The sequence below is a fragment of the Cuculus canorus genome, chromosome 3 (assembly GCF_017976375.1).
Source record: "Cuculus canorus isolate bCucCan1 chromosome 3, bCucCan1.pri, whole genome shotgun sequence".
NCBI lineage: Eukaryota > Metazoa > Chordata > Aves > Cuculiformes > Cuculidae > Cuculus > Cuculus canorus.
The window spans coordinates 60,787,985-60,805,388 of record NC_071403.1 but is presented as its reverse complement, the minus strand read 5'-3'; the positions used below and the strand labels follow the sequence as shown (position 1 = coordinate 60,805,388).

At 39.9% G+C, this 17,404-nt stretch overlaps 1 protein-coding gene across 1 annotated transcript in view; it reads left to right on the top strand.

Moving 5' to 3' along the window:
* Positions 1-5,099: 5,099 nt before the first annotated feature.
* Positions 5,100-17,404, top strand: part of RAB4A (RAB4A, member RAS oncogene family) — a 19,710-nt gene continuing 7,405 nt past the window's right edge. Inside the window, exons 1-4 of the mRNA XM_054062137.1 lie at positions 5,100-5,243; positions 13,492-13,572; positions 14,787-14,901; positions 16,428-16,490. Coding sequence (XP_053918112.1) covers positions 5,213-5,243; positions 13,492-13,572; positions 14,787-14,901; positions 16,428-16,490 — 290 coding nt within the window. The 5' untranslated portion in view covers positions 5,100-5,212. The remainder of the gene's footprint in view (positions 5,244-13,491; positions 13,573-14,786; positions 14,902-16,427; positions 16,491-17,404) is intronic.

Below are 17,404 nucleotides of genomic sequence, written 5' to 3'. Positions count from 1 at the left end.
TCGCCATACACTTGACAGGTCCCTGATTCAGCTGGCTGGGAGACAAGGCTTTGGGAGCACGAGATCATGCATCCTTCACTTGGTTATCTGTAACATGGGATGTGACAAAACAAGTTCCTCCTCCAACACGCAGACCCAGAAAGAGGCATTACTTGCTGAGCAACTCAGGCGAACCATGCAGGTTCACACCCATGTCCAAAGCCAGCCTTGATTACTTCTGGTAATCATTTCCTGGTGCTGTACTGAAAGCAACTGAAGCTGCAGAATTTAGCCAAAACTGCTACATTACATCTTCAAGGATGCTTGTTTGAGGAACAGGACCCAAATGAGCAACCTTTTCATTACATGTGAGTTCTCTCGAGTAAGGACTTGAAAGGGGAAGCACTTGCATGGCCTTGAGTGTCCCCGAGTAATCTATTAACAAATCTTCTAGTTCAAGTATGTAGTATTAAAAACATCAAACCTCTCAGCCATTCCCTATTGTTAGAAGTAAACAAATGTTAGAAGTACATAAATGCAGCCAATTACATCCCTTTATCACTGTATTTCACCAACAGAGCAGTTAATCAGTGACACCTTGAGGTTAACTTCATAAAACACAGGTGAATGTCACACAAACCTGCCTGCCTGTATTATAGACTTTGTCAATAATTAATGTATTTTTATAACATGTCCCAAATTTCTGTTGTCTTAATTTTAATGTGCCTCTCATGATATGCTGAAATAAGTATTTAGGCCCCTTCCTTCTAGTTACATGACTTTTGCAAAATCACTAATTGCTTTTGAAAGCCATGACCTACCGTCTAATTTCCTTTAAAATCTTTTTTTATTTCCATTCTGCACATTTGGGGTTTATTTTAATATAGGTCTTCCATATATCTTTATGTTTGTAAAAGTGTGTCAGTATGTTTCCCTGGATAAAACACCTAGAAGTATTATATAGGGTTCTGCAAGACAAAAAGAGATGGTGCTCAGTCCCACATCAGGGCAAATTTGTACTTCTGTGTTATAGCATAAAGCTGCCCTAGAAGGAGCTCATCCCAGCTTCTTCTGGTGATTCTTCACAAATACCAGGCTGCACAGGGTGGCTGTTTTCTTCCTATTACTGGTGAAAAGAACATGATAAAATAAGAAAAGCAGATAGCTAGCATACATCATACTGGACTCTGGCCATCACCATCTCCCAGTACAGTAGTGGTAGTTTGTGGCTTCATCTTTATTCTGGGAAAAGTTGACCATTGGGCAAGAAAAAAGAGATCAATTACAGCACCAATGTGCCTTTACTATCACTTTCTTCACCAGTTGCCATCGCTCAGGGCTAACAGTTGAGGGATAAGCCCATGGTTTTAGAAATATCCAACTCATAAATCTCTGTGCATAACTACAATTACATTAATTGACAACTATAGTCATAGGTTGAGGGAAGCTTCTATGGAAGCTGAAGTTGACAGTGTTCAGATGATGTCAGTTGTTTTCAGATTAAGTCAGCTGGCCAATGACACTGCATACAAGGTCACCGATATTTCAGTGTTTTCTCAGAGTATCAATCACTTATCTTCACATTCCACTTGGGTTGTTGGAGCTAAATTCACTGCTGTTTCAAATCAAGCTGAAGCCTGCAGCTTCCACACATACCGGGTTGCTTTCCGTGTTCAGCACACAAGAAACAAGAAAGTGGGGCTGAACACATTATTTCCCATTTTACCTCAGCTTCTCAGGTTGGACTGCACGCCACAGAGCCATAACTGAAAGAGGGACATACACGCGTTGTCTCAGGCTGCGGCGATGCCTTTCACACGTGGCCTTGTAGTGCCACCTTCAGACCAAACCAAGACATGCTCCATCACTCTCTCAAGTAAGCCTATCCCACCTTTAGCTGCCCTCCAGACCCAGACAGAAGCTCTCAGCCCACAGCGAAGACGAATCCACCTTCAGATCCAGACTGAACTTTGTCTCTTCACAATACGGCAAAGGAAAACAGAAGGTTCTGACCACTAAGTCATTAAAAGCCATGTCCAAGTGTGCAAAGAAGTAAGTCGTGTTATCTTATTTTGGAAGAAAGAGCTTCCACAGAACACCCCATCCTGAGCCGAGCTCAAAGAAGATTTTCAGGGTCCCGTTACATTCCTAAGGTGCCAGGGATTAATATTATAGTACACTGGTTAGTAAAAAATGTGGTTAGAATTTTTAGAAAAACCTTAACATGACTTTCTGAGCAGCAATTCTATAATCATAACCAATTATAGGCACAATAATTGTGGTGAAACTAATTTGAGGAAGAAATGATAGCAGTTAAGTGTCTGATCTGCAGATACAACTAGACATCATATACCTGTTTTTACATGAATCAGAAGTTTGTAGCAGAGGTAAACAACAGAAACCATAAATCAGAAGATGAATTAAACATTTGGCTTTTGAGTTTTTTTTCACTCTCATATTCAAAATGGACACTGACAAGGTAAATTCCACTTATTTATTTTTTGATTACTCAGAATAATTTTATTAACATACAGGACTCCATATTCTCAAATTACTGAAGTATCAGCTATGTATTTTCTAACCTAGTACAAACTTTCTTAATTATTTCTTAATTTTACTCATTGTTCTAATTTGCTCTTCAAAGCAGAAATGCTGAAACACCAAATCTTATTCATCTTTTATGTTCTTCTGTCTTTGCTTTACCATTGTTCCAACCCTCATCTTTCTTCTCAGTATTACTAATAGCTGCTTTTCAGTATTACTAATAGCTTTCACAGAAAACTTTACAGTTTTAATGTACTTTATTGGCACGTGCATGTAAATTAATTGAGAGTGGTTGGAGGCAGAGAAGTGTGGCATTAGTGCAATGACATTTATCACATATAACATTCATATAGGGAAATTCATCTTGTAAGATACACATAACAAAAAACAAACTCTGACGAGACTAATTCGTCTCAATCTAAAGTACTGTTTATACAGTGCAAGAACTCTACATGTTCTTTTATCAGTATAATACGACGTATTTTTAGTAATCTAGTAAATTCTGTCTGCCCCTGTGTTAACCATTTTTTTGAGATTTTTTTTAATACTTTTGGTTTGTTTTGGTGGGGAGTTTTGAGCAAAAGTGGCCCACATCAGGGATACGTGGCATTAGATAAAACTTCTTTAAGGCCCAACCAAAATATATCATTTTGAGGCACAGCTTTGAGCTACAAAGCTCTTGTCTGTGACATACTGGGATCCATGCAAGTCACATGAAGACCCCTCAGCTTATCTTCCCGCATTTTGGAGCACAGATACCCCAGGGAAATGTTCATATATGACATTTTAGACCTCAGTGTCCTCTGTGCATCAGGGCTATGATAACTTTGGGAACCTGTATACATAACCCCTAACTACTGTTAATAGTATGAACTCATTAAGTAGCTGGTTCCTTGAAAACTGGAACAAGTTTCTTTGTATGTATCCACAACATCAAGTATAATCAGCAGACTCTCTGAAGGGTTCTTGCTGCTGCCTCACAATGTATTGTTTCACTGATTAGAGATAGGAACTTAAAAGCTGACCTTTGACCAGCAACAGGCTTAGTAAGGAAATGGCTGAGACAGGCAGAGGCAGTTTTTCCTACAGCTTGGGAGATGATGGAGAAGTGGAAAGAATGGGAAGTTTTGAACAACAAGATAAAAAAGCCAGAAAGAAAACAGAAGAGGAATTTTTAAAAGGACTGGCAGAAAGATAAATGTGGAGGACACACAGAAGAAGTACTGTTTGGGGAAGGAAAGATAGACAGGCTGTTGTGGTCGGTTCTTGATGCCCGTTGCTGCTACACTAGCCAGGATCATAGCAGCGTTAATAAGACATCAAAGAAAGAATAATATAAACCACGTGGTATTGCACTGTTTGTTTAACAATCTGACTTTCCTTGAGCTTTATTTTGGAAGTAAGAAAAGCAATGGTGAAGTTAGGAGTTCTGTAAAAATCCGTGTGCTTTAGCTTATACATACTGGGTCCCTCAAAGAGATGTGCAGCAGAAGGCTCAGCCTTTGGCTGAAATGCTGGCAGTGGCGGGCAGGGGGATGAATGGCATTTCAAACAATCGAGGTAACCACTTTAAGACTGAAGCTGGACAGTAGGATGCAGTTTTCAGGAGGAATTGTCACAGGGAGGTTCTGTACCAGGGAATAAAAGCGTTCATGTGCTCACTAGCAGGAAAGTCAATGGCAATCGGTTCAGATTGAAGATAATTACGGTGTGCCAGAACTGAGGGACTCTTCCTCCAAACACTGGCAGAGCAGGAGTACCCCACTCCCCAACAGCAGCCTCCCCAGCTGCTGCAATGCTACAGGCTTAGGGACAAATGGCTGGAAAGGTGCCTGGGAAAAAAAGACGAAGGTGTGCCAGTTGATAGCTGGGTGAATATGAGCTAGCAGTGTGCCCATGTGGCCAAGGACAGCAACATCTTGGCTTGTATCAGAAACAGCGTGTCCAGGAGGACTAGAGAAGAGATTGTGTATCTGTACGCAGCATTGGTGAGGGCAAACCTTGAGTACTGTGTTCAGTTTTGGGCCCCTCACTACAAGAAAGCCATTGAAGTGCTGGATCTTGTCCAGAGAAGGGCAACGAAGCTGGTGAAGTGGCTGGAGAACAAGTCTTATGAAAGGCTGCTGAGGGAACTGGAATTGTTCAGCCAAGAGAAAACGAGGCTGAGGAGGTGACCTTTTTCCTCTCTACAACTGTCTGAAAGCAGGTTGCAGCAAGGTGGGTCTTGGTCTCTTCTCCCAAGTAACAAGTGATGAGAGGAACCAGCCTCAAGTTGCGCTAGAGGAGGTTTAGGTTGGACATCAGGAAAACTTTCTTTACTGAAACAGTGATGAGGCATTAGCACGAGCTTCCCAAGGACACGGTGGCACCTCCATCCCCGAATGCGTTCAAAAACCGCGTAGAAGCGTGGTTTAGGGACACGGTTGGGCGGGCACGCTCCTGCCACTGTTGAGGCTGTCCCCTCCGCAGCTACGCGGCGCGCCCACGTGCTCCTTCTTTCGGCGGCGGCCGCTGCGCGCGAGCTCGCGCGTGCGCACCAGGGCTGGGCTTGCACCGCCCTCCTCCCTCTCCCCCCCGCCCGCCTCGCGCACCCGGGCGCGTGCGCAGCTGGTGGAGGGGCCGGAGCGCTTCCCTCCCTGCTCAGCAGCGGCCCCGGGCGGGGGAGCGGAGCGGGACGGGAGGGCAGGGGATGTCGCAGACTGCCATGTCCGAGACCTACGGTAGGAGCCGCGGGCGGAAGGGGAACCCTCTTCTTCCCCCCCCCCCCCCCATCCCCTCCCCCTCCCTTCTCTTCCCACCCCTCTCTTAGAAACATAGGATGGTTTGGGTTGAAAGGGACCTTAAAGATCATCCAGTTCCAACCCCCCTGCCATGGGCAGGGACACCTCCCACTAGACCAGGCTGCCCAAGGCCCCATCCAGCCTGGCCTTGAACACCTCCAGGGATGGGGCAGCCACAGCTTCCCTGGGCAACCTGTGCCAGTGCCTCACCGCTCTCATCGTGAAGAATTTCTTCCTTATGTCTAGTCTAAATCTACCCCTCTCCAGTTTATATCCATTACCCCTCATCCTATCACTACAAGCCTTTGTGAACAGCCCCCCCCCAGCTTTCCTGTGGCCCCGTCAGGTACTGTAAGGTCCCTATAAGGTCTCCTTGGAGCCTTCTTTTCTCCAGGCTGAACAACCCCAACTCTTTCAGCCTGACCTTGTATGGGAGGTGCTCCAGCCCTCTCATCATCTTTGTATCCCTCGTCTGGACCCGTTCCAACAGCTCCATATCCTTCTTATGTTGAGGATTCCAGAACTCTTCCCCCCTTTCCCCTCCCCTCTCTTCTCCCTTCCCCTTTCCTCTTGGCCTTCTTCCCATCCTTTCCCCTCTTTTCCCTCCGACCACCTCTGCCCCTCTCTCCGCCCCATTCCCGGCAGGTTTCTCTCCCCGGGGGCGTCCTGGGGGCTGTGGGCACTCAGCGCCTTGTCCCGCCCTGCCCCGCCCGGGCTGGGGGCGCTGCCAGCGCTCAGAGCCGCCTTTCCTGGAGGTGTGGGCTCGAAATGCTAGCAGCGGGGTCTGGGCGAGCGGACCCAGGCGGTGCTCGGGTGGGAGTGAGGGGAAAAAGAGCAGTGAATATGGCCATGCGTCCCTGTGGATGTTATGGTTAGACGTGGAAGTCTAACTGCTGCTGGCAGAAAAACATCCAAAGGAGTAAGTCGGAGTACAGGCTCTGTCAGTTCCTTGCAGGGAAGCTTCAAAGAGAAGTGAGGACTAAAAGGTAAAAAAGAGCTAGTATTGCTGGCTGGGTAGAGGAGATGGAAGGTGACCGTATGGTGCTCATTTCTCTTTATAACTTTTCTTGAAACAACTCTGATTGTTTGAATTAATTTGCTTTTTTTCCCCTTTCCGTAACACATAGTTCTGTAATGTTTTGCAGTATGAAAGTGCTGTCATACATGCAGGCGTGTTCAAAATCCACATGATAACCTGTTGGAGAAAATCAGAACTGAATACTGCAATAAACCCTTCCACTTGTAATTTTAATTTTCTAGCTTTGTTGCAATATCTTATTTTCAGTACCTGTTCAGACTTCAGAGCTTGACTTAAATCCTCTTGCTCTTAGAGCAGAGTCTTGAAAATAGTTTGAATAATTACAGCAGGATTGGACAAAATAATTATGCTAACTGTGTAGCCATCAAGAGTTTTTGTTAGCAGGCTAACTGATTTGATTGTTTCTACTATGTAAATCAGTTTATTTCCAGTGCCCTGGTCATCAGCGCTTAAGTGTTTTCTTCAGTAGGTCAGTACTTTAGTGCACAGCAAATGCATGGAACAAAGGGGCAAAATGAGGCAAGAATGTGGGGCAGCCCTCAAAGTGCAGATGTTAGGTACCAAGACGCTACTTATTTTTTTCCATACTTTCCTGAAACCTGTAAAACTTGCATGTAGAAACCAGAGGGGTGTGCTCTGTTAATTTAGATGTAGGTTTGAATAAATTCTTCATGCTCTGAACTCTTGTGATCAAGAACTGGTATCACTTTGCTGGTGCTTGTGTAGTAGGGTAGATGGTTTCTGAGCAAATAAGTGGATAGAAAACCAGAGATGACAGAAGGAATTTCAGCGGTGCTCCTCTTTTGATCCTGTAATAGTAAACAAGCTAAATAGATTGTTGTATCTTAAATGAGTATATTAAATGAGTATATTTTAATATTTTTGGCATTATTACAGTGGTACAAAATAGCAATTGTAAGTCCACTGTAGCTGTTCATACTTTCTGATTGTTTTGGTGTCCTAGAAAACAAGTGCTCAAAATTGAAGATTTGCAGTTGTGGGTTATTCCTTTTGTTTGTTTAATTCTTGTTTGGTATATTTCTCTTTTGTGTTCCAATGTTTGTTCCATTAATACAAAAGCTAAAGAAAGTCTGAGCTCGGGTACTTGAGGGTGTCAAGGTTTAGCGTAGGTAGAAGAATGAAAGCTAAGTTATAACATAAAATTGAACAATGGCTCTACCATCTGTGACCATAACAGTACTCAATATATAATTTTGCAGTGTTCTGTCCACATATGTAGCAGCCAGATAGTTCAAAGTTGACAGTATGGTGCGATTAAAATCATGAATCTTCTGTGCTTGATGAACTCTTTGGGATTCAGCATCCTAACGAAGAGTGATTTGTTTCTTGCCAGCTGTTATGGAAGTAGTAGAGCTGTTTCCCCCTAGTGAAGGAGATCAATCGTCCCTATGTCGCCTCAGTGCTGGAATTTCTATACCTACTGCCCTTGTAGATGCTTATTCATTAACTGGATTTTTCTTTTTATCACTTGGGTTATGACCCGTTCTAACTGTATAATCTCAAGCTTTTCATCCCATACAAATAGGTTCAGGAATGTGGTTGGAGGTCTGGGGGTTTTTTCAATGTCATCTTGCTGTCTGAGTTGTATTATAAGACTTCAGTTTTGCTGCAAGGTTTCAACTTCTCTTTCCTTTGAAAAAAGTATTGTTTTCAATATTTTTCTCGATGCATGAGAAATAAAAGAGCCTTTCCTCTGGTCTGTCCTTTCTGCCTGTCATACTTCATTATCCACCTCTGTTAATTTACATGTCTCTTCCTGGTCTTTTTTTTTCCTTCTCTGAGTTCTTTTCTCTGTGTCAAATTCTGTCTGCTTCAAACCTTTTCTGTTCACTCAGTCTTCCCATGTATTTCTGTCCCTTATTGTGATTCTTGTCTCTTCCCTCTTTTTAAATCAAGGTCTGCAGTCTCTCACAGTCTTGGCATTAATTTTTTTGTTTGCAATCTGTATTTTCTCTCCTGTAGATTGATTTCATTAATTGTGTGTCTTCTGCTCTTAGCTTTGATGAGAGCAATTTATTTTCCAACCAAAATGATCAGCAGTAGAAGAAAACTCCAGAAGAGAACTTTACTGCTGCTTTGGGGAGAGGAGGGTCATTCTTTAAAAAGTTTGTGTTGTAACATTGGTAACAAATCTCTTATTAATAGGAAAATTTTTCTAACTTATGTTTTATGACGTGCAATGGCCTTCCTCTAGATAGTTACCTTGCAATAATGCATGCATGCTTCCTCCTGCTTGTCAGTCCAAATTGTATGCAGTTTTTGTGTCATAGTAAGTGTAGACAGACGTAGAAATTGCTTTCTCTTAATAAGTAAATCCAAAGGTGAAGCAACCTTTGGATTTGAACTGGTAGGATAGAAGATAGATTGCACTACCTTTGAATAAATGTAATACGTAAGATTCCAGTAAAATCTATTCAGTTCCTCCTTCGCTGTGTTTTCCTCACCTGTATCTATTACTCCCAGTCTGGTCACGTGAGTTTATCAATCTCTGTCATTGTCACAGAATGCATAGTCTTTCTGTCCAGTTTAAAATATTCCTTTTTGCTCTGGACAATTTGATTGATCCTTTTCTCCCCATTTCATTCACCCCCACACCCCTTATCTGATGGTCTCTGTATTTATCACTCACAGTTTATTTCAAATCTGATTTTCTTGCTCCTTTGCTTATAAGGAAGCAAATCTTAACTCTTTCAAGCATTCATTATGTAGATTGGAATAGAGCCAGGTTTGTCTGTTCTACCTGTTTATCTTGTTAACTCCTCTCATTTAAAGGCGGCATATGCCAGTAGGAATGCTTCAGAGCGTTCTTTCCTTATGCAAACTTCTGTGAAATAGAAGATGTCTAAGTGCTTGAAGACTCTTTTTCATGGCATGAGTGATAGAGTTTTGAAAGGGTTAGCATTAGTGAATATATGTTCTACTCCTTAACAAGGAGTTTGAAGAAGACCAGGCTGAGATTGAGGGTACAATTTGGAATTTTTTTCGCCTTCCACATTAGCAAGCATGTAAGAAACAATTTAGCTCTCATTACATTTTAAAGACTAATCTTCAGTTATCCCTTCTGCTGGAGTAAACTTCAGTCAAAGGAGGAGCTTGGATATGTGGGAGTGGTTTCCACATCAGCCATCTGTTTTTGCTGGTACTTGAGTCAAAGCCCACAATTGTCTCCCTTCTCCTTTCCCCTCAGCTTCCCCTTGCTCCCCACACAAACATGTAATTTAAGCTGCTGCTGTGTCTTTGGGGTGGAGCCACAGTTTTACTCCTTTTCAGTTACGCTAGAAAATAAGTTTTGTTCCTTGGACCTCCTACCCAGTTTGGGATCAGTTGATGCATGTAGCTCACAGCGGGGGGGAGTTGGAGGGGATAAGCTGTTTTCTTATATTGTCTTATTTCTTTAAACAGAAATGCTATGCTATCTTTCATCTCTTAATGCTTTTTTTTTTTTTTTTCTAGTGCATGTCTTGTAAACCCTTTAACTTCTGGCACAGAGTTCAGTTTTCTTCCTAAATCCTTTCAATATAGTGATGTATTTACAGGCAAAGTACTTTAACTTTTATAAACCTTTTCAGTAGCCAGCATGATAGAAAGCATTTGTAATATCTGAATGATGTTGCTTTTCAGCTTTTCCATGAAGGAGGAGGAACAGAATTCAAAAGCAAAACTTCTCTAGGGTGACAGCCTTGGCAGCTAACTGGGATGCTGGAGCTCAGAGCTGCTCTGTCAAAAAAAAAAAAAGCCTAGGAAATGGAGTGACTTAACTCCTCTGGGAAAAGGAGAAAGACTAGAGCAATTAAGCAGTAGTGCAAACAATGGAATACGAGTTGCATTTGGTGAAATTGTGAAGAATTAATACATACAAGTTTTTCCCAACTGTGCGTACGTAGTGTTGTTATGGTTGGGTCCAAATCTCATTCAGTTTCTGTGTTTCTGAACTGTGCTGTATTCTTAGATACATCTGTGCAGTTCAAAGAGAAGTTATTTCATGTCCTAAATGAAGCCATAAAAAAGGTTATAAAGATGAAATTGATGTGGCTCCTGTTATACAGAATGTCATTATAAAAAATAAGTTCCAGAATAGCAAAGTGAAAAATATTCTCCCTGTTCTTGGCTGGTATTACCTTACTCATTAATATGCTAGTCTGTGAACTTAAATGCTTGTTAAATATGGATATTTGTGCCTTTTGGTATTGGCAAATCCCTTTTCTTGTCCTTCCTTGCAGTTGATAAAATGGACAAAGTATTCAATATTTAGTGAAATGCATTATCCAATGCTTGTGGAAAAACTGTTAACGTAAGTCTAAAAGCCTTCTACTGTTTTGAACTCCCAATTTTATGTGATAGAACCACAGTTACATTTGTGAATGTTACTTCAATGTCATGCACTCTGAGTCTGCCTGTGTTTGGAAACATTGCTGCCTCCTTTGGTGCAAAAAAGGTTTGGTTTTTTTATTGCAAGGTTTTGATGTTTCTATTCTGTGGTAGAATAAAGCACGTTTCTCAGACTTCCATGCTGTAAATAAGTGAATTGTAACTGCAGATTCAAGTTTCACCTTGGAAAACCTGTTTGCTATTTTGCAAATATAATTTTGTCTACTAAGTAAGCAGGTATTGAGTAAGCATCTAAGTGACTTATTTGTAGGAAAGAATCCCTTTTAAAGTTGTCTGGCAAAACAGAATCTTGATGGGAACTGGGAGTCCATTATAAAGTGCTGCTAGAATATGTTATCATTTTAAAGATATGAATATAAAATCCCCCAAATATCTCTCTTGCTTTCAGAGCAAAACATAAAGCACCTCAACTTAAAACACGTCAGGAAAAATACACTCTGGTTCTGAAGCTATTCTGGATCACTTCCTGACAGCAACACCGTTGTTTCAGTTTCTCACAGGCCTACAGCCTGTCTGCACAGAATGGAGTGGCATGTTAAATTTGCAGTTCAGCATGGTTTTGTGGGTTCCATGAGTACAGCTTTGTGAATTACACTTAACAACCAGTGCTTACAATCACAGAGCTAATTAGTGTAGGAATATATTTTTAGGTTTATTCTTTTCCTGGTTTAGTTTGACAGTAGCTGTTATACTGCTATCAGAGTCTTCTGTGGAAAAAAGGAAGGTAGTCTTAATTTTGTAGGTGTTCATAACAAGAAGATCTGACAAACGGCATTCACCAGATACATAGGAGAACCAGTTTCAACTGGATTTCAGGTTTATTTTTGGAAAAAGTGCAGAGACCAGAAACAGATTATTTTAGTTGTGACTATGTCTCAGAATATCTCACATTTTGAGGAACTCTATGGAAGTGGGAAAAACAATGAGATTACACACGCCCACAGTAGTTTAGAGATACAAAAAATGTACACAAGGCAGCTAACTAGTGACATTTCATCTGTAAAAACAGAAACTTGGCTTTCTTTCAGATATGTTTTTTTTCCTGTAACCTAACACTTTGGGGCTATTTATGATGTGTACATTTCATACTAACAATCTGATAGAATGAAGCATTCCCAGCTTCAACGTGTTTTCTAGTTGAGATGACAAGAAGGGCCGTTCTTCACAGGAGATAACAAACAAATTTTCACAACCTGAAGCAAAATCCTTTTTGTAACTACTCTTTTTTTCATCCAGAAAGCATGAGCAGCTGGGTGGGGGCGTGAAGAATGAGAGGAGTTTGGAACAGAATGTCTCGAGTGTGTAAATGGTCGTATTTGTGAGCAAGAAATGGCAATCTCTTTCTGAGAAGGGTAGAATGCAGATTCTATCCCAAGCCTGTTACAACATTTGAAACAAGAAAAATCATACGAAGGTAAAATGTAAAAAAAGCAAAAATCCGTAGTGAAACACTGTCTCATTTTAAATATGAATCAAATTTGGAAGACGGGTGAAGGCAAAGGATGGTGGACATTCCTAGGATTCATAGCCCTCTGTTTTGCTATTGACTTTTCAACACTGGGAAGTTTCCTACCATATGAGAAATTTGCTTGTTGCTTTTACCATTGCTAGGTGTTCATAATGTACCATAACAAATAATTACTGCGTTAGACGGAATGAGCATGTAGATTTGTGTGCTTGTTAAATTCAATTTGTAGAAATAAAGACTGAAACAAGGTTGTGTTAGAGTAATATATCAGTGCTTTGAATTGCTTAGTGTAGTCTAATTTATTTTATGTTTACCTGATGTCTTTTGGAGACCTGTGGTGTCTATAAAAGAAAGTGTGCAATAAAGCTGTAAAGATGGCTGTAAAAAAAAAGCTGCTTTTTTTTTTTTTTTCAAAACAGTGAGTTTTGGACTAACAATAAAGATTGCCTGGATGTCTGTGTATTAGAGGAAGGAATTGTAAATTTCCTAGTCACCATTTATCAGTGTATGTTTTGAGTGATAAGACAAGGAAGCTTTCTTCAGTCTTTAGCCAAAAACAAAAGCAGATCTGGGGAGGTACTACTAGAGCATTATATGTTAAAACAATACAAATGGACCATAAATCTTCAATACATGTATTACTAATGAGCACTGATGTATATGGCTCATGAGTAGGTAAAGGGCCAGAAGTACCTGTATCTTAATTTACCATGTGGAGGAAATGTGAAAGCAGACCTCGCAAAAGTTACTTCTTGTCTGTAAATTTTGTAGAAAAATAGCGTAGTTGTTCCAGCTTTACAAATATTAAAATGAAGTATGAGGGTTAAGCACTTAATACGGAGAAGTTCAAATTAATGTAAGTAAAATTTAAAAAATACAAGAACTTTTAAAAGTACAAAAACTTATGGATTTTAAGGAGTGGCATCTTTACACTGGGCATTTGTACTGACTATAGCTAATAGCTTACATGACCTTAGAATATGCCTGTAACTCAGCCTATTTTAACTGAATTAAAATTCAGCCATTTCCATCTCTTCTTGTCATTCTTGAATCTCCATAAACAAATAGCATTCTTAGCTATTACTTTGTAACATCACCATTGAATACACTGAGTTATTCTTCAGATTTATTGTTATTTTGCGAATTTTGTCATCTATTCTCTTCTCTTTGAAATAACAGCTACTAGAGAATAGCTGGCTGTATACTTGGTTTTGCGACAAAAATGAGAGTGCATACTAAAATTTAGCATTTTTTTTTCTTTCAAACTTTAGATTTCCTGTTTAAGTTCTTGGTCATAGGAAATGCTGGAACTGGAAAATCCTGCTTACTACATCAATTTATTGAAAAGAAATGTAAGTATACCTGAGCACAGTAAGAGTTCTTCATTGCTTTGTACCATGGAGGAAGGCTTTTTTTAGATACTCCATGAGTATCTAATGAGTATCTATTCTTTGTATATAATTCTCTTATTTGTACAGTTGAGGATTTTGACTGAGAAATAAGTTCGGAACCATGCTGTAAATCTTTATTGCTCACCATTTGCTGCTAATCAAAAGCCTGATATCAAGCAGTATTCTCTGTTACTCTCAAATATAATAGGCTGTTGATGAAAATGCAGACTGACTTTTTATGAGAATTAGTAAGTACCTTGCTGCTATAAGCTTTCCTAGACACATAGTAGAAACTTGTATCTTCTAGAAGGAATACTGACCAGATGAAAAGAAGGTTAAATTGCTTGAGTAGATTTAGAAAGCCTGCTGGATAGACCTCAAATCTTCCAATATCTAGTCTCTTTCTGAACAAATAGACCCTCCATATTTTTTGTTGAGGACTGTGTTGTATGATGAATACTGGAAGAGACTCTGTTGTAAATGCTATTTAGAGATGAATAGATGACAGAAAAAACATTTCCAGTTGGGTAGTGCATTTGGCATCATGACTAAACCAAAATAATGTGTGTTTAGAAACCTTTGTAAAGCTAAGGTGACTGTTCTCTTTTTCAACTGAATGGTAATTCACCTTCTCTCAAGAAATAGCTCTAGGATAATAACATGTAATCACCACGACATGATTCTGTGACTGAACTTGAACCATAACTTTGCTTCTAGTAAGGGCAGTTTTATATTGCTGAGAATCTGTGATATCGACAGTGTATGTGGAGCAAGTGTCTTAACTTCATACTTTAAAGAAATATCTCTTGCTTATTCATGGGCAAGATTGTGTCTTTGTGTTCTCTTTTGCCATCAATTTTTAGTTTTAAATTGCATCAAAGTATTAGAAAACACAGTTGGGAAAAAAGTGTACAAAAGTTATCTTGCCATTTATTATTTGAGATGGGACTTTTTAGAAGAAATTTTGGATTGAATAAGCTGTTAAAAAGATTAAGAATGTGTATTTCTGCATGGTGGCAGTAGACTTATGAATGGCACTGAATTTGATGGTTCAGAAAGTAGTTTCTGAGTTGAACAGTAAGGAGCCTTGATTGTACGTAAATTGGATTATGTAAAAACTAATTATTCATTCTAATATTCTCCAAATGAGGCTGGTTTTATTTCTTTTTTTGTAGTCAAAGATGACTCAAATCACACTATAGGAGTGGAATTCGGTTCAAAGATCATAAATGTTGGTGGTAAATATGTAAAATTGCAGATATGGGATACAGCAGGACAAGAGAGATTCAGGTACCCTTTTCAGTTGTTTCATTAAGCGTTTATTATTAAATTGTTGCTGTGGTTGTTGGGTATTATTTATCTCCACTTATAAATAGGCATAGTTTCTTGGTCAGTGGAATTGTCTGCTTTCATAGTATGAACCAGGCCAGATCTTCCGACTTGGACATAGCAACATAGATTCATGAATCTCAGCAAAGCAATGCCGCCTTGCAGAATGTGAGGTTCTGCCCTTTCTGTCATTGGGTATTTTCTGTGATAGTTAAAGGTATATGAGCAGAATGTGGGGCTAAAAGTTTGTTCATCAGCCAAACTCTGAATAGATTTCTAACTAACTCTGTGTACTTAATTCAGTATTTAAAAGGCCTTCTATTGGTTGGAATAAGTAAACACCAAGAATTTGTAAGCTGTTCAAAATCTGCATGAGAACAATTTCATAGTATAATATTATTTCATTAGAGGGGAAAAAGAATCAGTTGTCAAATTCACTTGGCTGAATTCAATTCTAGAAAGAATGAGACCTCTTAAGTTTCTTAAAGAAAAATGTATTTGTTGACTAAGAAGCACCAGTGTGCTTTTAATGCTGTATTTTAACTGTGTCACACATTAGTAAAGAGCTAACGTAGCCCTGAGTACATTCATGATCAAATAAGACATTGGTTTTTCATATTTTTGGGGGGTAGGGCATGTGTGGGAGGTTTATTTGGGTAGGGGGTGGCTGGGGTTAAGAAAGGTGAGTATGGTGGTAGAAGTCTGAGTAACGGGCAGCATTCCAGGCAAAGTGTCCTCTATTAGACATATTCTTTGGATACACTTACTACTAGATAAAGCTGGGCAGAGCTACGTGGTCTCCATTAATGAGATCTCTTCAGCATGTTAGACAGATATCCTGGATTCTGAAGAGTTTGGAGGCTCTGTACTTTCAGAGGCTCACGCAAATTCTGTTCTTTCAAGTTCAGTGTGTTTGCAGACTTGCAGGTCTTCTTTTCCCATGTTGCTTTTTGTAATCTAATTCTTTTCTTTTTAAGGCTGATCACGCCTCTGCACACTTAGCAGTTTTGGTTTTTTTCCCTCTGCCTTTCGAAGGATGTTTTGAAGGGTGCTTTGCTTTGGTTTCCTTGCCTCCTTTTCTCCAACTTGAACAGTCTTCAATTCTTCAATTTCATCTATTTTGTCTGTCCTCACTGCTGAGAGTTCAAACATAAGTTAATTTTGCTGTTTTCATGCCACAGATGCCATCATACAGCTCCCAATCCTATATCAGGCCATATAACTGTGATGATATGCATACCCTCAGCAGCACACAGGTCATAATGGACATTGAGAATACTTTTACAGCTATATTTAGTGAACGTGCTTTGCTATCAAAAGTCTGTAAATAATCTGCTGCTGCACAGCTGATAATGTTGTCTAAAAACCACATTTTATTTTAAATACCCGAATGACAATTTGGTTTCATGATATACAGTGCATTATGTTAGCCCAAATCTGAAACCATGAAGGTTTTGCAGAAGTGTACAACCCTAATTCTATTTCAGGTCTGTAACAAGGAGCTACTATAGAGGAGCTGCAGGTGCTTTGCTTGTCTATGATATAACCAGGTAAGAAAGCTAGCAACTCTTTTTTGTTATAGACTACCAGATCCAACTGACACACAGTGATTCCGCCTCACCCTCTGCAAAGTACCTAGTCTCTTAATTGAGAATGGGCAAGAAGAAAAGAAAAAAAGAATGAAAAGTACTTCTGTTTTAGTGCGTGTTTAATTTTTGGAACTTGCTCACATGAGATATTGTGAATGTCATAAATGTTAACGGTCTCAAAGGGTTAGACAGATGGAATTGGGCCACTGTTAGCTGTTCTAATCATGGTGGACTGCACGCAACCACTGGTTTGGGAAGCTTTGCAACAGAAACTAGGAGCAGATCTCAACTATTTCTAACCAAGGTAGTACACACCTGTTTGTGAAACTGCTTGTTAATATAACAGGTCTTCCTCTGGAGAAGCTAGAGCTCTACCTACACATTTCTTAACTAAAATTCTGTTTATCTCTGCGTGTTTTAATATTATGGGCAGCCAACAGAATTACCATTACACATTTCCACATTTTTTCCTGGCCACCATTGAGTGATACTTATCTAAGTTTTGCATTGGTTAATCATGTTTCACTAGATCTTTTGAGTTTTGCCCTGTGAGTGGACTGTTCTCCTCTGAGTAGTTCTTGAAATCTGTTTTGTGCTTAAGGTCAGTTGGACTCATTTGTCAATCTTCCTGCTCAAAATCTTTATATCTGACCAGGACTACAATGACAAGTGGCCTGCGCAGAGTAACTGCCTGCAGTATTGTTAGTCTTGACACAAAAGACTGCTCAGGGGGGCAGTTCTTCACAAGTGTAGTAAATTGTTACAATCCTACCTGAAACTTAAGTATCAGTTGAATTCCGTGTTAAACACTAACTCATTCTCTTATCCCAAAATTGCATGCACAAAAGGCTGAAACTAGGTTACTGTTTAAAATG